A 22,069-nucleotide genomic window follows, 5' to 3' on the forward strand; every position below is an offset into this window, starting at 1 on the left:
CCAGGTGGGCAGGGGGCAGGGCTGAGGGGCAGGTAGACAAGGGAGAGGCTGAGGGACCAGGTGGGCAGGGGGCAGGGCTGAGGGGCCAGGGTGGGCAGGGGGCAGGGGAGAGGTTTAGCACCCAATCGCACCTCCAGGTTCTTGTAAAGCTGCACTTTGTCACCAACCACTGCCACATACAGTTTACTCTTGAAGCCACGTAGCTCCAGGCTGCCAGCACGGTCAGGCGGCTCTGAGCCTTGAACACCCGACAGAGAAGCACTAGGCAGCCGGGCCCGGGCACGCTGCTCGACCGCTGCCTGCTGCAGGGCCTGCATCCACTCCTTCCGCTCCGCTGTGGGCACAGGGGAAGGAGTAAGCCGGAGCTATGCTTGGCAGGAGGCCCCGAAGAACAAGAAAGCCTGCCCAGACCAGCACACCTATCTGTCTGTCTCTGAGATCTCTGACTTGAACAACCTCAGGCTCCAGTCCTAGCTGTGACGCTTAAAACTGGGCAAGCCGCTCCGCTTGGCCCGTACGAGCCAGTTTCCCCTGTAAGTGGAATGTGGCTCTGAGGACTTGTTGGGTGCCTCAAGCACAGAGCCAGACAGAGGGTACCCCCTTCCATCCCCCACCTCACAGAGGGTTGACTCCTCTCTGGGTTTCATGTGGGGGAAGCAGAAGTGCCCTGGTTCTCCCAGCCCTTATCCAGCCAAACCCAGCCTTCTTCCTGCCCCGTTCCCCACCATCACTCTCTGCCCGGAAGGCAAAGGTCCGGTTGTGCGTGATCACTTCAAACTTCTGGTCCCCAATGGCAGTCACACGGGAAATGCAGGCCACAGAGATAAAGCGCTTAGAGTAGGCGTCCTGGGGAAAAGAGAGGAGCTGTACTGCCAGTCTCCCTTGAGTCCCTCAACCTCAGTTGAAATGAAGGCTACAGCCCCGTCTCCCACACGGACAACCCCTATGCTGACCGCGACCACAGCCCACAGCTGGCCGATGGGCCAGAAGAACGCAGTTTAAGGAGTCAGACTAGAGCGCTGGTGAGGACGTATCTGGGGAGGGACTCTGCCTGGCTTCAATTTGGGGCCAGGCTAGAACAGGAGGTTTGCATCAGGGACCAATCCAGGCCTTACCTTGTTACTATCAAAGTATTGCAGGTAATTGGCATCCAGTCTCACCCATCGCTTCTGATATATATATGATCTGGAGAGGCAGAGGGACAACAAAGCAAAGGACTGGGCATTAGGGGAGAGACTCCAGGATCACCCCAGCCCGCTCTGGCAGCCACATACAAAGTTAGGAACAGCCACGTCCAAGAGAGGAAAGATCCCAAATGCTCACTGGGAAGATGGACTTTGCCTACAGCAAGACTGACTAAAGTTAGACTCACAGTAGGACTTCCCACTATTAACAGTAATAAAACATAGGTCTTGTGGCAATCGTTAATGGTTACAGTTGGCATGGAGGGAGCCAAATAGCTTTGGCCCCTCTGGTTTGCGGATCCACGACACCAGTACACTAGAGCAATGCACATGCCATTCAGAGCACTAGCAGGACTCAACAGGTCTCACTCACCCCTGTGGTGGGTTCTTGTCCAGCCAGCCAGCCTTGATGACCTGTGTGGTGGGGGTGGGACCCCCAGGTAATTGGTCCATGGGGTGGGGTGGGAGCTGGGGGATCAGCAGGCTGCCGGGCAAGGATATGCTCAGGTTGCTGGAGTGCCATCCACCACTGGAAGACGGAGACAGGGAATGAGGGGGACCACGGTGAGGGCTCTGGGGAGCGAAGGCCGAGGAGATGGGGGTGCTGGTTGGGAGAGCCACCCAAGAGAGCCAGACACTCACTTGGGGACGCCCTCGTAGGCATGGTCGTCCTCTTCTTCATCCCCTTGGTCATCCCCTGACAGTTCTTCCCCCTCGCTCAGCAGACTGGCCACACGCACGGCACGTGGGACTGGGTTCACTGGAGGCTTCTCCTGCCCCCCCAGACCCACTCAGCGTCACGCTTCCCTTCAAGCCCCAGACAACACCCACTCAGGGGTTGCCACGCCCCCTCCCGTCCACTCCGCTCCGGACCCACACGACTTAGCACTTTCACTTCCATTTCCTCGCACTCCCCTCTTCCCACTGGCAGGCTGCACAGGGGACCAGGGAGACAGGGCCACGCCCGCCCAGATCTGAGACAAAACCCCAAACGCACAGAAGGATTCAGGATGGAGAGTGAAGACACTCAGAGAGGGGGGCCACAGGAACACAGAAAGTGAAACAAAGACAGTGGGCCAGACGCCCTGACACAGCGATGCTCCAAACACCAGGGGAGAGAAGAGGCCGCGCACGCCACCCAGCTGCAGCTGAAGGCTGGGGCTGGAGCCACAAGCCAGACCCCCAGTTTCCGGCCCAGCCCTGGGACTTGGGACCCTGTGCCTGACCCCTGGCCCTTGCACAGCAAGACAACAAAGGGGGAAGGCAACTCTCCTGGGCCGGCCGCCCATTCCCCATCGGGTGGCCCCAGGGCCTGAAAGGCAGCGAGGCAGCCCTCCCTCCACAACGGCAGCAGACAGCCCAAACCCTCGCCACTGCCACCGCGGGCCCCACCTTCTTGGTCATCGCGCCGCCGGCCGGGGCTCCTGGCCCCTCCCCTGGGGCCTCATCGTAGTCGGAGTCATCTGGGGAGAAAGAGCAGTTGAGGAGGCTCGGATGCAAAGAACTTGGCCTCCTCCCCCCACCCCAAGGCACCTGGGACTGGCATCACAAAGGCCACCCTCAGCCCAAGAGAGACACCCCACGGCCTGGCCTGCTTTTAAAAAAAAAGGCACGGGGGACAGGAAGTGCTATTTATACTCTTGGCTTCACAGGACAGCACTGGGGGCGCCTGAGCACCACGGGGAGGTCTGAAGAGGCGGCAACCTTGGGGGTTAGGGGTGGGGACTGTCTGAAAAAGGCTGTAAAAGGCAACATGAATGAAGAATCAGGAGAAGCAGACAATCCGAGGGGCAGCAAACCAACCGTGAGCATGGAAAATACCCCAAATGTAAACCGCAGGCCACTCAGAAGGTCTGCCACATACATGCCCACAACAGACAGTCAGTAGGTCAGATGAGTGGCTGCTGTCTCTCTTTGAGAAGAGAGGGATGCTCACCTGTGCAGGGCCACACAGCAGGTCCCTGGCAGGCCCGGCAGAAAGGGGAACGCACACCCTGCATCCTCGAAGACTCCTCAGGGGCCAGAGCCCAAGCCACCCACCCAGGGCCCTGGGCCTAGCAGTGGCACTCACCGAACTCTGGGAGCAGGCGAGGAGGCTTTGGTGGAACCTCTGGGGGGCTGGGAGAAGGGGGCAGGGTGGGCTCCCGAGGGAAGCTGTCCAGGGGCTCCTCGGGTTCTGTCTGGGGAGAAGGTGACCGTGGCAATGACAGTAACTCCTCCTCCTCCTCCTTGCAGGGAAGGCTGGGAACAGACCAAATGTTGGGCAATGAGGGATCAGCCCAGCACGGCTGAGTCACTGAGGGCCCTGAGTGAGGCAGGGTCTGCCTCGAACCACGGCCCCGGCTCACCTGAGCTTGGCAAAACTCACCTGCTCCCTGCAAACTCAGGCGGGGCTGCCTCCATCCAGCCCTCCTCCACTCATCACCACCCTCCCCACCCTGCCCCAAACCCTGCAAGCCCCCCAAGGCCTAAAGCTTGGCCCTAAAGCTTGCATCACCGTGACACGGTCACCTGTCCCCAGAGCTCTAGCTTTTAGCCACACGCGCCCACTGGGTCTGTACTCTAGAACAGAAAGGCACAGCAGAATGGGGCATGGGTAATTTACATCCTAGCCTGGGGAGACAGGGAAAGCTGGAAGACATGAAGCTTGAGCTGAGCTTTTAAAGATAAGAAGTCATTTGTTGGCAAACAGCAGGGGCAGGGGTGGGGGAATGAAATGGGCATTGAAGCCAAGGAGCAGATCAAAGCCTCAGAAACTAGGTCCTGAGACCCTGAGCTGCGGGTCTCCCCCCCCCCCCCTTCAAGACCACCTTCTCTCCTCCTGGACACAAATGCTCACCACCCCCAGATGCCCTCGGACCGCTCAAGGTCACCTGATCCCACCACACTGCTCCTGTGCACCAGCTCCTCCCCTCTGCTGTCACCCCCTCTGGAGCCCTTCCCTGACTCCCAAGGCCAGGTTCGAGGTCCCTGCCCCCCCAATCCCACAGGCACAGAGCTCCTGTCTGCCTGCCTCAGTACAGATCGCACTACTCCCTGAAGGCTGAACGCATCTCTCTGGCAACAAGAGAGGTGGCTTTGAACCCTTGCCTCCGTCCTAAATTCTGTACACCGTAAGCCCCTAAATTCTATGAACCTCACTGTCCTCTTCTGTAGAGTGGGGACTGTATCCCTGACCTGGCAGGACGACTGGAGGGTTAACCAAGTCGGGGAGTGTCAGACAGGATGCACAGGGCCCCCCGGCTGGAACCAGGCGTCTGAGCCCTGCAGCCCCGGCCCCACCCACCATCTCTATGAAGGTCCAGCCGGGCCAAGGAGAAGCACCACGGTGCATGGGCAGCTTTCCCCTCCGGTTATTTTCGGCCTGGCTGATTGCCCAATGTTCCTGGCAGTGACTGACAGTGTGACTACTACAAAAGCAAGGAAGGGCTGGGGTGTGACCATGACGTTGTCCTTTCCTCCTGCTGCTGCCTCTCCCGGGAATACCCTTCTCCCTGGTCTCCCACTAGGGAACACCTCCTCTCCTTTAACTCCAAACCCAGGGGCCCCTTCTCTGAAAGTCTTTCCTGACACCTCCTGCATGCTCCCCCAGTCCCTGCCCGTGTTCGAATACAATTTTGAAGTGTCCCCCTCCTTTGTGCCAGGTTGTGCTGGCATCTAAGCCAGAACCTGGCCCCTGAATCCACAGTCTGTGTGCTTCTCAGTACGAGTGGCTACTTCCGTGTCACCCTGTACTTGAATCGTCTCTTCTCCACGTGCGGGCAAAGAGTGAAGGAAACTCTTCCCCTCTGTGTGGGAATCTGACCTCCAGCTAGCTCCCTCACTCCGTTTCCCTAGAAACCTGCTAAAGGTGGCATGTCAGCCATGTTCCAGGCCAACACTGCCTTTGGCAAAGTTGGCCTGAGTGACGAACTGCACTGGGCTGGGAGAAACTGTTCAGTGGTCTCATCCGGTGAAGAACAGGAGCTCTGGGCCTCTCTGAGAGTGGTGGCTGGTGGCGGGACACAGCCCATGCAAGGGCCTGATGCCACACCCGTGGGAGGTTTAGAAGACACACCGGCCCTTTGGGGCAAGAATTTTTAAGTCATGGTGGCTCCAACATCTTTCCACTGTCTCAGTCCCTCACCCCTGAGCTGTCCCCTGAGATGCCACAGAGAATGCTCCTGGATGGCCATGTAGACAGTGGCAGTGACTGCTAAGAGGACCCCACAGGGTCCACAGCAGAGGAAAGACTGTCAGTGGCCTGTGGCCAGCTGATCCCTCCTTTTATGCTTCTCAGGGAATCTGACGCCAAGTGGGCGTATGGTGGTTTTGAGGGCAAGAATGTTCAGCTGGACCTGAGGAGACCCGCTGGTGGGAATAGCCCAGGCTGTCTCCCCCACTTGACCTTAAGTCTCTTTAAGGCGGAGCCTGCACTGGACTTGATTCTTTATCCCCACAGCCGGGTACAGGGCCTGGCTGAGTCAGCAATAAGAGTATGTTGAATGGATGGATGGGTGGATAGACGGATGGATGGATGGATGGATGGATAGAACAAGTGGATGCATGGATGAATGGACGGAGAGGTAGGTGGATATGGTGTCCACAAGGAAGGGAGGAAGAAAGCAAAGGAAAGGAAAGGATGAATGACGACCGAGCGACTGAGTGAGTCCCTGCAGGCACGACCTGGGGTGTGGCCCCGGCTGGTCAGGTACAATGCCCTGGGAGACCCTTGGACAGGCAAGGCAATCTATCATACACAGCCTCCCAGACTCCAAGAGGGGACCCCTGGGGGCAGGGCCTGATGAGCTGAGAGCAGAGCTCCAAGCTGTGGGGCCGGGACCAGTCAGGCTGGTGCAGGGAAATGGGGACAGGTTCCGCCCCTTCCAGCCAGGCAGGGCTGAGTGGGCCTGGCTCCCTGACCTCCCCCAGGACCGAGGGCCAGCACTGAGGGGAAATAGTGGCAACAAAGCATCCTCTGAGCCCAAGCAGCCTCAGGCCTCCCGCCTCTGGCTCCCAGTCCTCCCCTTTCACTGTCCTGATCATCTTCAAAGGATCTGACCATCTCGGGGCCTCCCCAGCAGGTGGGTCCTGAGGCGAATGCCACACTTCCTTATTCACTAAGGGGGGCTGAGCACTCCACAGGGATTAGTACTCAAGTGAAGAGCTACACTAATTTATTTGTATTAATATGTGTATGTATTCCTAGCCATCTTCTAAATACTTCACATGAATTCATTCATTTACTCATCGCCAGAACTCTACAAGGTAAGGCTTACTGTTCTCCCCACTTTACAGATGAGGAAACTGAGGCACAGAGACACAAAGTAATTTGCCCTGTGTCCCACAGCTGGGACTAGGTACCCGGGTACCCTGCAGGCTCAACCACAGCCAGGATCTGAGGGCTCTTCTGAGGCCGGCTCCTCACACCCCATCCTGACGCAGGATGCAAGCCGCTCTGAGGATGATGTTTGGTCCAGGAGGAGATGTGATCACAGCTCTGAAGACTGCTGTGACCACAGAAAGAAGGGAGAGGGGGACAGATACAAAGGGATCTTCTTCCAGCAGAGCTTTTACAGGAAAAAGACTGTGTGTCAAGAAGGTGGGAGCAAGGGGACCCTTCATGAACCTCCATACTTCATTGTAGCCACCTCCTCCAGGAAGCCCCTGGCTGACTCCTGCTTGCCTACCACAGGGAACCAGGCCATGCTGAGTCAGGACTGAGCCCAGAAAAGGAGAAGTGGAGTCCGGAAGGTCCAGCATGTGGGAAAACCCCAGGGGCAGGGGCAGAGGCCACAGAGTGCTCTCTCCCCAGCTGGAGTCTGGGCCACGCAGTGCCTGCACCTGATCCCTCAGCCCCAGGTCCAGCTCCGATCTGCAGCCGAGGCCCAGCTGGGATGTTTCCCACTAACCTTTGACCAACTATACGAAGGTATTAGCCCCAACCCTAAGCATGTGCTCAGCAGCCCTACTGCCAAGCTTTTGCTAGAATAGCTTCCTCTTCCTCACTGCCCTCTCCCTACCATCTCGGCCCATGGAAAGCCCATCTGTACTTCAAAATACAGCTCAAGGGACCTGGCCTCTAGGCAGCCTCCGAGATACCAGTCCAGAGCTGCTCTCCCCTGGCCCCCACCCTTGGCTCCCCTGCTCCTTCAGCCTCTTTCTCCTCTCCCCAAGTGACACGTGGACCTACCTGCTCTCCCCACTATGCCCACAGCAAGACTGGCACTCACGGACAGGAGTTGACCCACCCCAGCCTGGGCCCTCAGCCCAAGATTTGTCTTACCAGATTAGGGCAAATTACACAGAGCCGTCCTTATACCTCGGGGTTGGGGCACATGTGAGGGACCCAGACCAGAATGGGTGAGAGCAGGGGGACCACATAACTGATTGCATAAACCAGAACATTTCTGAGAGTTAAAAGAGGCACTGTTAATAACTATGTCAGGGAACAGGCGTAAATAGGGCCTGTCCCGGGGAAAATGAGATGTGCGGTCACTCCTGCTAACAGAGCATTAGAGCCAGGCAGACCTGGCTTGAGTTCCGCCTTGACCGCTCAGCAGTCTGTGACCTCACAAAGCAGGTCCCTTCATCCCTGAGCTTCAGTTTCCTGTCTGATCTGCTTCCAGGGTTATTGACCACTCAGTAAGGAGAGACACTCCCATTTGTCAACAGCATAGATTTCTCCCTTGGCTGGGGCTGAAGGTGGCTCAGGCCCCACGGGCTGGGCCAGGAACCCACCTGCTTCAGGGCCTCCTCTTCCAGGGCAGGCCTTGGCCCTCCCTTCATATCATTCTGTCTACATCAATCTGTAGCAAAAGGAACTAGGCCTCACCACAAGTGCAGGTAGGCCACAGAGCAGGGCGATCTGACTACCTCAGGCTGGCCTTGCATTCTTCACCCACTCACATTCCAGCCATCCTCGACTGAGCAGCACTGCACAAATGCATACCTCCAGGTCTTTGTATATGCTGTTCCTTCCACCTAGAATACCCTTCCCTGTCCAGTCAGCTCCTACTTCTCCTTTAAGAGATACAAATCGTCCTCCACTTTGTGCCTCTTCTCATGCCCCAGGCTGGGTTGGCGCTCCCCTGAGGCTCCTCTAGCCTCCACACTTCTGGTCATTCAGTATAGTTGTGTCTGTCCATATTTGCTTCACTGAACTGACCAAGGACCAAGAACCCAAGCCTGCACCCTGTCCTGGAGTCGGGACCTTCCCCCTAGAGCCTGCCACAGGCCTTGGAGGGACTCAGGCCAATCCCAGTCCCTGGACTCTCACCAGCAGGGCCAAGAGATGGGGTCAGGCCCAGGGACGTGGGCACCCCTGTCTCCTACCCTGACCTCCCCTTCCAACAAGGAAGCCTTCCCTGCTTCCTCATTTGGTCCCTGGCTGCACAAGGCCCAGGCCTTAGTCCTTTGCTTCTTACTTCCTCCATAGCTACCCCTGCCCTTCTTTCTTCACAATGAGGCCCAAAGGCCACCGCCTCCAGCATGGTTATGCTCTGTTCACTTCTGCTCAAGCTGTAGCGCAGAAAACCCTTCCCGGCACTCCGCTTGCTTAGACGTGGTATCTGCAGCTTTTGCACATGCTGTGAGCCTCCTCAGACTGAGCCCTCTCTATGCTTCAGTGCCACCCAACGCTGAAGGGGCTTTAGCACGTGTGCTGAGTGACTGAATGGTCACCATCCCCTCACGTCCAAATCACCCGAGGTTAGCAGTTCCCTCACTTTTCCACAGAGCAATACCAAATTAACCTGGCAACTACCCTCGAAAGTAAGGCTTCACCCAGCTTTCAGCACTTCTCCCCACAACAAGAGCTACCACTTGCTAATTACCCACTGTGTGCCAGGCATTCTGCTGGGGGCCTGTTTTCATTTGATCCCCAAAATCACCCAGATCATCAATTCCACTGTGCTCAGACATGCCTCCTCCTCCAGGAAGTCCACCCAATTGCTCCCCTCTCTAAGTTCACACAGCCTGTTGAGCCCTTCATGGCTCATCTACCACCAGGTCTACCACTGAGCTTCCTCACAGGCCAGCCCTGCTGTCTGGGCAGAAGGAGGCAGAGGCCTGGATCTCCCATGGCAGCTCTATGTGCTTCTCAGGCCTGGCCCTGTGCTGACTCCAGAGGGTCGCAGGGGAGGAAATTCAGCCCTCAGGGAGCTCACACTCTACTGAACCCCTTCCCCCACCCAAACTGCTCAACCCAGGGCTGGCCTGACAGGTGAAAGTACAGACACCCACTGAGCCCTATGGAAGATGAGCCAAGGGGGCAGGGCAGGGCTGGGTGCACCGACAGGACCCGGCTAGAGGTATCTCTATGTCCCCAGTGACCCAAGCACAGGGCTGTTGAGTGCATTAGAGAACCACGTCCCCTGGAGATGCCAGGGGAGACCAGCCCTGCCCCCCAAAACACAGGCACTCACCACACTACCAGTCCCGGGGAGGAGGGGTAAGGACCAGCCAACCAAATGCCAGCCCTCCACAGGTTTCCCTGTCATCCTGGACTGGAGCAGAAGGTGAGGGGTGGGAAGAACAAGGGTGTTCAGGCAGTAGCTGCCCAGAGCCACAGCACCCTTGAACTTGACTTTGAGAGAAGCCCATTTCTCTCAAAGAGAAGCCTCCTGAGAGAATCCGCAGTGGCATGCTGGGAGCTAGAACTGAGGAGATCAGCACCAAGTCCCTAAAGGGCAGAGACCCCACAGGGGAGCCATCTGTGTGGCCTGGCAAACAGGTTCCACGGGCTCCCTGAGGACCGAGGAGACAGGCTTATGCAGAGATGGAAAACTGCAACGCCCAAGGCATTGGGAAGGAAGACGAAAGGGGAGAAAAGGAAAGAGCAAGAGAAAAACAGAAAATGTGGAAAAAGTGAGAGAAAAGAGAAAATTTGATGAGGCACCACAGGAAACAGCAGAGAGGAGATGGGCAGACAAAGAAGGGCTCCTGCCTTCACGGGCCCTCGGGAGGAGCCTCCCCTCCCCCAGCGGCCCCTTGCTCACCCTCAGTTGCCTGCCGGGTCCTGAGAACTCCCACAGCTTTGGCCAGGTGGGGCCAGCATGTGCCCAAGTATGTTGTGTGCCTGCCCCGGCAGCTCGCGGCCAACCTGGGTTGGTCTCGCAGAAAGCTTGGCACCTGTTCCCTGGGCGTGTTTGAAACTAAATCTGGGTCCAGGTATAGCTCTGCGTGCCTATGTCCCTGAGTGCCTCTGATCACTTGTGTGAGCGTGTGTTTCTGTGTGTAACTGTGGATCTGTCTCAGAGGAGTGAGTGTGTGTGTGTGCGCGCGTGTGTGTGTATGTGTGTGTCTGCATCCAGCCCTGGTTTCCCTTGGCTTCCTGCTCTCCGCCTTCCTCAACCCCGGCAGCCCTGGTCAACACACACTTCCTGAAAACACTGACTGAGAAAGAGAAAAGTCACCCAGAATCCTCTGGGCCAGACACTTCCTCCCGATCAGGGGCTGCCCCCCTCCAATCCCCACCCCAGGCTGGAATGGAACAGACCACCCCAGTGCCATCAAGCAGGGACTTACTGAGTGGACGTCCAGGAAGCTCTGGCCCTGGCTGGCCCCTCCCCACTCCCAACAAAGAAGCCTAGAGAGGCTGGGAAAGAGGTTCTTTGAAGGGAGCAAGTTCTGCCACAGCAACAAGTGATCAGCCATCAGGAAGACCAGGGATTGGCTGGGCTTTGGGCAGTCAGAGGTACAGGTAGGAGGCCCTGCAGTGTGACTCCAGATGACAGCTTGCCCCCTCCAGGCAAATACTCCATCTTCCCCAGGTATCTCCGGGCATCCAGTATTGGGGGGTGGGGGTTGGGACTGAGACCCAGATCAGTACAGGAAGGTCCCTGTGAAGTGACCCTGGAACCCTGGATCAGAATTGATCCCTGTGCCACTCTCAGGGAAGCAGACTCAGAGGGTTCACATCAACGAGACTCGGAACTGGGTAGACTGGGCCCCAGGCCCAGAGTAGAGTCTGAACATTGGCTTCCATCTGTGGAGCTACATAACTGTGAGCAAATTTCTCAGCATCTCTGGACTCATCAGCAAGTTCCCTACCACAGTCTTAAATAAGACTGTGGGGACCTCCCAGGCCAGACAGAATGGTGAGCCCAATTCTAAGAGTCCTGCCCCAGTTGAAGCAAGGTGGAAAGGACCCCGCCCCTGCTGGTTTTCTGCCTGTCTCCGTGGAGGGCCTCTCCTTTCTGAGACATGTGGATTGACGCAGGTTGGGTGGTGGGACGGGACCTGGCGTGGTGAGCTCAGGGCCCTCTAACCCTCTCGTTCAGTGCCCCATGGGCACTGAGGGCAGCAGTACAGAGACTCACATAGGCTCCGTCCACCCACTCACACAACAGACACTTTCTCAGTGCCTGTTAGGCACCTGGCACTGTTCTGTATGGCAGAGATTCATCAGCACAGAAAATCAAAAAGGCTCTCAGCCCTAATGGAGCTGACATTCCAGGGGATTCCTCTTGACCTCACCTGAACGCACACACACATATACACACTCGTTCGCACCTGACGATACATAAATACCACACTGGCCACTTCACCACCAACCCAGAAGTGAGCATTCAAAAATGGACTCATGTTGTTGGAGTCCCCACCCCACAAGCACACGTGGGCACATGCATGTACACAGGGCCCTGGGGAACTCACAAGGCACCACTGAAATGGCATATCAGGATCACACACCACCTCCCTTAGAACCTGTCAGATATGTAAATGCAGACACGTGACTACCCTGACAGTGTGCACAAACATGCACAAACTGGCCAGAAGTGCCCTCATATGGAGTCACTATCTCAAGAATATACACATGCACACACAGCATATGATCCCCAATTCCGCTGGGGGCCTGGTGATAGGCTGGAGTTAGGCAGAAGGGTTTGCTCAGCTACCACATGATTTGGTGTAAGAGGCCCTAAGATAGAGTGAGGTTCCCATCACCAGAGGGTGCAAGCGAGAACAGGAAGGTCCTATGAGGAAGTAGGACTCCTGCAGGCAGGGCAGGCCAGGCCAGGCTGAGCAGTCTCCCACCATGTACTACAGGTGGGGTTACTACAAGAACGGGGTGTGAGGGGAGGGAGCAGCCAATCGGGCTCCATCCTGGCTCCTACCGCGCCCAGCTTTTGCCTGGTACACATACATGAGGCTTCATCTGCCGTGAATTTTTCTACCACTTTAAAGCCTCTGTACACCCTGGAAGCACTAGAAGTACAGGTGCCCACAGTTCCCAATTCTAGAGGCCCCAGAAGACAGGAAGCCAGAAGCCAGGAAGGGCCCACCACAATCTGCCTTAAGGAATAGTCCCAAATGGTGAGGAATAATTGTCTATGGATTCTCTCAGCAAGGAATGAACTTCAGGAATGACCCTCTCACTGCAAGGAGCCAGATTCCTAACCATGGACACATGGCCTCCCCCGCAGCTTGGCTATGTGGCTAAGTTCAAACAGGCTCTGAGAGCAAGGGCTGGCACCCTGAGGAGTACACAGACTTTTACTCTACCAGCGAACTCAGTGGTCAGCACCAGAAGGACCATGAAAGGCCAAGGGGGGAACCTGATGGGGAAACATACAGCTCCAAACAGGAGTCACAAAGCCAGCTGGGCCTGCCCCAGGTATCGTGCCTCCTAAGCAGGAATCCAGACCTCCACCACTCCACTGGGGGTTTGCCTCTTCGTGAACTCCCTGTGAACAGGGCCCTACCTCCTTATTTACCCATTCCTATGCCCCCAGAGACAGATACACAGACACTGCCCCCCAATCCTGATGATGGAGTTAAAGGAAATAGAAAAGTACTCCTGCATGCAGGACAATAGCCACTAGAGGGCGGAGTAGCACCAAGAAACTCCCACCCAGGCTGGGAGTCAGGCTTCTCCTGGGGGACCCCAGCATCATCCCCAGTTACGTGAACCCAGAAAAGCCACAAACCCTTTCTGTGCTTCCACTAATCAAACTCCAAAACACCACAGCCCTGGCTTGCCTTCAAGGCCCCTTACTCAATGCCTCTCTCTGGGCGGGGAAAACCCAGGCCTTCCCCACAGGGGTGGGATCCCTAAGCACGTACTTGGCACAGATCTAGTCAGTGCCCCCCTCCCTTCTCTGTGTCTCAGTTTCTCTGCTTGAAAATAGGACATGAATCCCCCAGAAAGTCTGCTGCAGGGATCAAATGAGATCATATAAGCAAAGCACTCATCACAGCCCAGCAATAATATAGGGGCCAGGAGACCTCCCACTGTACATCTCTTCCTCTTCCAAGAAGTCTTCCCAGATTAGGCTGACTAGGTGAGTGCTGCAGTGAATCTCCATTACCCCTGAACACATATCCAACCCCACCTGGGAATGCCCCCTTCCTGGCTGGGCACCCCAGCAAAGGAAGAAAGGGAGAGCACTTGTGAAGAAACTTCAGATGACATGTCCACAGAAATAAGAGGAATCTCAAAAAAAAGAAAAAAGACTTCCAGGAGCCAGGAGGGGAGAAAACAATTCCGAAGAGAGCAAGTAGGCTGAGGCCAGAGAAGCGTCCCTAGGATTTGGCGGCCTGTGGCAGGAGCAGTAAAAAGAGGAAAGACAGGTCTTTCTTTTCTGCCCTAGGCCCTAGTGGCTGCTGTCGAAATGGGCAAGTTTATGAAACCCAGGAAGGTGGCGCTGGTCCTGGCTGGACGCTAGTCTGGACGCAAAGTGGTCACTGTGAAGAACGCTGATGATGGCACGTCAGACCACCCCTACAGCCACGCTCTGGTGGCTGGAATTGACCGCTATCCCTGCAAAGTGACAGCCGCCATGGGCAAGAAGAAAATCATCAAGAGGTCTAAGATCAAGTCTTTTGTGAAAGTTTATAACTACAATCACCTCATGCCCCTAAGATACTCTGTGGATACCCCCTTGGACAAAACTGTCTTCAACAAGGACATCTTCAGAGACCCTGCTCTGAAACCACAAGGCCCGACAGGAGGCCAAGGTCAAGTTTGAAGAGAGGTACAAGACCGGCAAGAACAAATGGTTCTTCCAGAAGCTGTGGTTTTAGGTCTTTTCTTTTTTCAGTCATAAAAAATCAAAAAAAGAAAAAAAAAAAAAGAGGAAAGACAGTGCATGAGCACCAGACCCTGGACAGGCCCTGCTCCCGGACAAAGCTCATCACCCGAGACTCCCTGCTTCCCCCACATGCTACCCCGACTCCACAACACACCCCAATCACCCACAGCGTTTCATGCTCAGCAGGCCCCAACCTGAACTCTAGACTCCCTCCCGCACTAACTACTGTCCCTGGGTCCCCAGATCAGTGATGGCACCAGTGTCCACCTAAGACGGAAACCTGGACACCCCTGTGGCTCCCCAGGCCCTCTCCACTCACACCCTGGCTGTCCTCAAGTCCTGTCCACTCCAGAAACAACATCTCACCGCAGTCCGCCTACTTCTCTCACACAGCCTGCGTGGGGGCCCCGCCCTTGGCCCCGCGTCTCACTGATCTCCTAGGTCCTCTCCCATCAACCTCAGCAGCAGCTGGAGTCATCCTTTCGGCACTCAGCTTTCATCAGTTTGTTCTGCTTAAAACCTTCTGGGCTGCCCACCTGGCCTTCACAGCACATCCCACAAGCACCATCGACAAGCCTCACACTCACTCGCCCACCAGTTCAGCCATTGGGTCTGCCCGGAGTAACCCAGAGGGTGCTTCCTACCTCTGAGCTTTGCACACGCTGTTCCCTCCACTGCAGTGCCTTTGTGATTACAAACCCACAAACTCCCCTTCCACCCTCCAGGATCCTCTGCTTGTGTACCTCCCATCCTGGATGGTATCCACTCACCTGACAGGTGGACGGGGGGATGCAGTGCGAGGAGGCACAGGTGGAACACTTAGTTCTGCCAAATGCCGCTTGGCAGGCAGCGGGGGCAGCACCGGGTTTGGGGCGGCTGTGGATGGGGCGGAGAAGCAGGCAGGAGGAAGGCAGCTCCTCCGGGGCGGGATGGGCGGGACAGTGGGTAGTCCCTCATCTTCTCCAGCTGTGGGCAGTGGCTCAGGTGCAGTGGTGGGTGCAGGGGGTGGGCGGAAGATATGACGCTTCATGGGCACAGGCCGTGGGGTGGGGCGGGGGGCCGGGGTTGGGGGCGCATGGGCACGGAGCAGGCCAGCCAGGATGCGGCGGCGGTGGCCCGGCAGCAGCACGCCCATGGCCACCAGGCGAGCATCACTGAGGCCTTGGCAATCTGTGGCCCGCAGCAGTCCGTAGTGCTCAAAGAGCCCGGTGTACTGCTCCAGGTGCAGGGCCTGCAGCCACTCAGCCACCGACAAGGCTGCATCCACCGCCTCTGTCATGGTTCCTGGCAGAGGAGGCCAGCCAGCAGAGCTCTGCACAGACCTGGAACAGATAGACAGGCATGGGTCAGAGGCAGTGGCATGGCTGCCCGGATGCAGCTCCCCAACCAGCCTCCTTGTGTGGCTCTCCCATGCCATGGGGTCAAGCTCTGTCCTTGAACTTTCTCCCCTGTGCCCCACGTGCCAGGCAAGGCCAGGTACTGCCAGGACTCTGGACACACAGGCTTTTCCCTCTGCCTGAAACAGCCACCCCCACCCCACCCCCACGGGTGCCTAGCACTCAGTTCATGTCTCCTCTAGGAGGCCCTACAGGACCTCCTGAGTTGGTACCACCCTTCACCCCTATCCACAGCCTCAGCCATGTTGTAAGGCTGGCCAGAGTCTGCCTCTTGCACACACACACACACACACACACACACACACACACACCCCTCTGCCCCCTGCGAGACCCAGGAAAGGTCCCAATTCCTTCTGAGGGTTGGTACCACCTAGGGGCCAGGCAGAGTGGCTCAGTGAGTACAGCTGGGATTGAGAAAGGTCAATGCTGGCCCGGGCTAGGGGTTGAGCCCGATCCCATCTGCATGGCCTTGGAGGAAGTAGGACGCTCCAGGAGGTGAGTCAACCCAGCGTCACACAGTCTGATGTGCGATGGCCCTGTGAGTGAGCAACCCCTCTCACCACCAAGGAGGAAAGGAGTAATGTATGGGAAAGGCCATTCATTCATCTGTTCATCCAAAATAGCCTTGCACTGGGCAATGGGGACTCAGGTTCCACCCCTGCACTCGAGAGTCCCGGCCTGGCAAGAGCCAAGAGACAGACGCCGTAAGGAGATGACGATTAACAGACCGAAAGAAAGAAGTCATCTGATCGCCTCCACAGACACAAAAGAGGCATATAATTTAAAACTCAACACCCAGTGTGCTCAAACAAATAAAAATAGAACAATACTTCCTTAACCAGCATCTCGCTTAATGGAAAAGCAGTAGAAAAACTCCCATTAAAGTCAAGAATGAGACAATGATATCCATTTCACTACTACTACTATTATCATTGTTCTCCACATCGCTCTGAAAAAGTTCTAAAAGCCAAAAATAAATAAGAGATGGGGGTAAATGCAGACAACTGTACTTGAACAACAATAAAAAATTCTTATTAAAAATTGTTTAAATTATTTATTTATTGTGAAATAAATAAATAAGAGGTTATAAAGACTAGGGAGAGATAAGTGATCTACTAGTTACCAATAACATGAATTTTGAATTGGAAAACCCAACAAACTCAACTGAGAAACTATTACAACCAATAAAAGAATTTAGTAAAATAGTTGGGTTCAAAAGTAATGCAACAGAAATCGATACTTATAAGCAATAGCTAGGTAAAAACCAGGGTGAAAGGCCCCGTTTACAATAGCATCACAAAATCGAAAGCGCCAATAAACTTAACAAGAAGCGCGCGAATCTGCAGGGGGCGGTCACTGAGGAGCAGCAGGAAGACCTGGACCAGCGGAAGCACACAGTACGCACCGGGACAGAGGACGGCAAAAAGAGCGATTTCCTCTCATTTACAAATCTGCACCATCCTATTAAATACACGCGGAATTTTTTTTTTTTTTAGTTCGACAAGCTGACTTGAAAGTCAATGTGGAAAAATAAACAAGCAGGAGGATCCTGGAAAACCGTGGAAGTGGTGGGGGTGAGAGAAAGGAAGGGTGATGAGCGAGAATCAGCCTCACTATCTATTAAAGTGTATAAAGCGACAGTCATTAAAACAGTACCAGTGGCCCTCTGTATTTTCCATCCACTGCTGGGAGTCTGCAGATGCAGAGGACTGACTGTGTGCACTGATCTACGCTGTTTTAATGAGAGACTTGAGCACCCCTTTGGTATCACAGAGGGTTCTGGAACCCATTCCTCGGGGGTACCCAGGGATGACTATGACTGTACACGCTACCCGCACCTGGACAGGAAGTTTAAACAGAACAGATAATTCCAAAATAAACCCAAATGCATATAAGAATGTAGCATACAATAAAATGAATTCAAACCAGAATGATTATCAAGTGGTTGGGATACCTGTACAGCAATCTAGAAAAAAACTAAGTTGGACCCCTCCCTACCTCACAACTTAACTTACAACAGGACAAATTACAGAAGAACCCAAGATTTGGTTATAAAAATAGCCATAAAAGGATTTTAAGAATCATCTCAGAGAGCAAAAGCCTTTTGGAAATGACACAGACCTGGAAGGGTAAAGAAAGAAGTGAAAAATTCAACTACATAAACACCAAACCTTCCCGCATGATAAAAAACACCGTAAGCAAAGCCAAAAGATAAATGACAAACTAGGGGCAATCTGCTGTTCATATCCCAAACACCGTTTCCCAAAAACTGAAAATCACCTAAAAATAGGAAACATCAATAAACTGAAAGAAAAATGAGCGAAGGATAGGAACAGAGAAATTCACCAAAAGGAAACTATAAATGGCTCTGAAACAGATGAAAAGAGCCACACTGCCCACACTCAGCAGCGACAGGCGGGCTGGACCCCTCCAGGAGGGGCAGGGCCACAGCAGGTGTGAAACCCCGGAGCTCCAGCCCCTGCACCCGGCCGGCCCTGGACACTCACCCTGCAGTGGTACTGGCACACGCCCAAAATGGCACTTACAGGCAGTGTGGCTATAACGCTGTGCAGAATAACAAAAGGACGGAGACAATCAAAACATCCATAAAGCAGAGAACAGTTAACTAAATTACAGTGCAGTCATACAGAATACTGAGGTGATACAGAGAATGAGGACACTCCTCCAAAATATGCTGTTTATAAGTGACTAAAGAAAGGTACAAAACACTGTGTATAACATTCTGCCTTTTACGGGCGGGAAGGAAAAAACCAGGGAGATGATGGAACAGTGCGCGACTGGTAGACGCACAAGATACCTCTAAAAGACACTCAGGAGATAAGGCGACGCTGGCCGCCCGGAGGGAGGTGAGGGCCAGCGGACGGGAGGGAGCAGGCGCAGAGCCGGGCTTCCCTGGGCCTGCAGCTGATACGACTCGGAGGTCCTCTTTAATAAAAAGAATACCAAATATTTTAACTTATCACTCTACAATGTATATATCAAATCATTGTTATAATGCCTGAACCTAATGTAATGAATGTTATGTGCCAATGAAATCTCCATTAACATTTTTTAATTAAAAAAAAGAATACCTTACTTTTGTACAGATTTACAAAAACACACAACTGCACACAGACTGGCGGGTCCCTCCTGGAAGCCCACCTCGGACTGGTGGGGGTACCTTTCCACTTCACAAATTTTTTTTCCATCACCTAAATTTTGAACTACGTGAATATTTTTTAACAAGTTAACGAGAGACCCAAAGGAAGACACAAACAGAAATACATTAGATGTCTTAGGCCAGCTCTCAACATAAAGCCACTGGTTCTTCCAGAGTTAGACTAACTCTGGAAGGATAAGGGTGGAAGGAAAGGGAAGGGACTAGTCAAGGAATATGTATGAATGACCCATGGACATGGACATGGACATGGACTGGGCGGGGACTGACTGTAGGAGCAGGGGGTAGGAGGGGCAGAGGACAGCAAAGGGGAAAAATTGTGACAACCGTAATAGAACAACAATAAGATATACAATGGATGAGTAAATGAATAAATAAATGAATAAAATTACCCAGTGGCAAAGTCTAAAGTACACGTAAACCCCGACTGGTGTGGCTCAGTGAGTTGGGTGTCCTACAAACCGGGGGGTTGAAAGGTCACCAGCAGGATTCCTGGTCAGGGCTGGTTGCCGGCCAGGTCCCTGGCTGGGGGCGTGTCAGAGACAATGAATGCTTCCCTCCCCTTCTTTCCCTCTCTCTAAAAATAAACAAATAAAACCTTTTTTTTAAAGTTTAAAAAAATAAAGTACATGTAAAATGATACTAACGATTTATCTGTAAGTGAAAAAGCAAGATGTAGAAGAGTGTTTTATGATGTAAACATCTGGGTAAAGAAAAAGAAAACATTTATGAAAAATGCTCATCATCACTAATTATCAGGGAAATGCAAATCAAAACCATAATGAAAGGTCACCTCACACCTATCAGAAAGGCCACCATCACAAAGACAAGCAACACAGGTACAGGAGAACACACGAGGAAGAGGGAGCCCTTGGGCGCGTGCGCTGCCGGCAGGAGTGTGAACCGGCACAGCCACCACGGAAAACAGCATGGAGGGTCCTCAGAAAAGTAAAAACAAGACTCTACGACCCAGCCATTCCGCTTCTGGATATTTACCCGAAAACATGGAAACAGCTATTCGTAAGGACAGAAGTGGCCCTGTGCTCACACAGCCTTATCTACCACAGCCCAGACATGGAAACAACCTATAGTCCATCGATGGATGAAAGGGTAAGGAAGACTCGGTCCTTCTACAATGGGACGTTACCCAGCCACGAAAACTACAAAATACTGTGATCCGTGACAACGTGGACGGATCCTGAGAGCGTCATACTGAGTGCAAAACGTCAGACACAAAAGGACAAAAACTGTAGTTTCACTCACACGGGAAATATAAAACAAGTAACAAATTAACTAACAGAACACAAAGAAACCAACTCATCACACAGACAGCAGAACGGTGGTCACTGGAGAAAGGGGTGGCGGAGGGTGAATCGGGTAGAGGGGCAAATACAAGGTGACGGGGAAAAACTAGGCTTGGGTGGTAAGCATGCAACAGAGACACAGATACCAAAACATAATGCTGTACACCTGAAATTTATGTAATTATAGATTAATTATACGGTTAACCAATGTTACCTCAATACCTGTAATTTGGAAGAAAAAGAAAGCATAGGTGTAGAAAACGCAGACACGGAAGGGCCTCCGGCAGGTTCGTAAGAAGCCGCCTTTGTGGAGGAGGAGTGGGCACTGGCAGCGGGGAAGGCAGGAGAGGGAAGGTTACCTTCACTATATCCTGTCCCTTTAATTTTGTACCATTATTCCAAAACCAGAAATGCTGTTTAAGAGAAAATGTGATCATCTGGAATGAGGAAGAGACAGTAGCTCACCAGGCACAGAAGGAAATCAAATAAGCCGATACACATACACACACCCACAGGCTCATCCCCCGGCTCTGCCTCACCCACCCTTCAAAGCCCTCCTGGGAGGCTCTTCTCAAAGTCTCTGGGCCTTACCCCGCTCTCTCTGCCTCTCAACCTATTCTCAAAGTGGGAAATGGGCCCTCCGGTCTTGCGTCCAGGAAGCCTCCTCCCCCACCTGGTGTTGGGGCTTAGCTTGCCACACTCAGCCCCTCCCTCTTCCCCATCTCCCAACTCACCTGCTGGGCTGCCCAGGACACTGGTCCTCCCAGAGGGTGCAGCTACTCCGAACAGCAGCTCATCTTGGCCTGAGGCGGAAGCTGCAAAGACAGTAGAGGAGAAAGTCCATGAGGCAAGGCCATTTGGAGCAGAGAGATGCCAGGAGGAAGGGGAGGGGAAAGGGAAGGGAAAGGAGGGTGGAGGGAAGAAGGCGGGGGAGGAAGGCAGAGAGGGATGGGGAAAAGGAAAGAGGGGAGAAAGTGAGAGATGGGGAAGAGGGTAGAGGAAGGAAGACGAAGTGAGGGTGCAGGGAGCCTAGTGGAAGCCAGGGCCTTCCGGTGGGGGGCGAGGGGTCAGGCAGACGGGCCTGCCCAGAGGTGCAGGCCTGTCTTAAGGGAGAGTCAGGACTCCTCATTCTCTGGCTCTCCCACAAGACCAATGGTAGGGAGTGGGCTGTGGTAGAAACTACTGGCCTGGCCAGGAGGCTGGACACTCCCCAGGGAAGACCCCAGGGAGGAGATGCACGCAGCCCCATGGCTGAGGCAGTTCCTCCCACAACGCAGAGCTTGTCAGAGAGGTGGGGGACCCTGGGGAGATCCAGGGGGCAGAACTCTCTCCACTAAGCCTGGAGGCCAGTGGGTGGGGCAGGAAAAGAGGGGCTGCAACTGAGGCAGGGGCATGAGACCAGAGAGGCCCATTCCTTAACATGGACAGGGGTCAAAAGAAGCGTTCCCAGCCAAGAGAAGAGAACAAGCCATCCCTGCAGGCACACCACCAGCCTGCTCGAATGGCCCGGGCTCTGTTCAGGACGGGGTGGAATGGGCAGGTCCTGGGCAGAGCCACCTCCCCTGCCACAGGGCAGGGCCAATGGCAAACTGCTAGGCTCTGCACGATGGCTTTTTAATGTCCTAGTCAGGTATTTATCTCAAGTGGACTCAACAATTATTTTTCAGGATGCAGCTAAAATAGGGGTATGTTTCAAAAGTGAGTTTTTAAAAACAAATTTTAAGTAATTGTACTTCAGAAAGAATTGGCAAAAATGGCAATGCTACTCAAATGAGATTTTAAAAAATAGACAACATAAATAGTCCTTACTGTATGCCAAGTACCTACGCACTCTTTATCAATTTATTTCATCCTCACAGCAACCATATGAGGTACATACCTCATCCCATCAAATAAAGAAACTGAGGCACAGAGAGTTTAAATAACTTGCCCAAAATCACACAGCTAGGAAAGGAGCAGTCTGAATCTAGTATAGACCCGCAGAATGAAGTGT

General features: G+C 53.9%; 1 protein-coding gene and 1 pseudogene across 3 annotated transcripts in view; one reads left to right on the top strand and one right to left on the bottom strand.

Moving 5' to 3' along the window:
* ARAP1 (ArfGAP with RhoGAP domain, ankyrin repeat and PH domain 1) overlaps positions 1-22,069 on the bottom strand; it is a 69,833-nt gene that overhangs the window by 30,006 nt on the left and 17,758 nt on the right. Inside the window, exons 2-10 of one of the 3 annotated variants that reach the window (XM_037135659.2) lie at positions 20,811-20,891; positions 14,968-15,519; positions 3,256-3,425; positions 2,577-2,647; positions 1,827-1,957; positions 1,558-1,713; positions 1,116-1,185; positions 726-846; positions 132-334 (exon numbers count right to left, since the gene is read on the bottom strand). In XM_037135659.2, coding sequence (XP_036991554.2) covers positions 132-334; positions 726-846; positions 1,116-1,185; positions 1,558-1,713; positions 1,827-1,957; positions 2,577-2,647; positions 3,256-3,425; positions 14,968-15,476 — 1,431 coding nt within the window. In that variant the 5' untranslated portion in view covers positions 15,477-15,519; positions 20,811-20,891. Of the gene's footprint in view, positions 1-131; positions 335-725; positions 847-1,115; positions 1,186-1,557; positions 1,714-1,826; positions 1,958-2,576; positions 2,648-3,255; positions 3,426-10,691; positions 10,763-14,967; positions 15,520-20,810; positions 20,892-22,069 lie in introns of those variants that run through there. The other 2 variants (XM_053670755.1, XM_037135665.2) reach the window with 2 other exon arrangements.
* LOC119042087 (60S ribosomal protein L27-like) lies at positions 13,778-14,189 on the top strand (annotated as a pseudogene).

The sequence above is a fragment of the Artibeus jamaicensis genome, unplaced genomic scaffold, assembly GCF_021234435.1.
Source record: "Artibeus jamaicensis isolate MK-2021 breed Jamaican fruit bat unplaced genomic scaffold, CSHL_Jam_final contig_64, whole genome shotgun sequence".
Taxonomy (NCBI): Eukaryota; Metazoa; Chordata; class Mammalia; order Chiroptera; family Phyllostomidae; genus Artibeus; species Artibeus jamaicensis.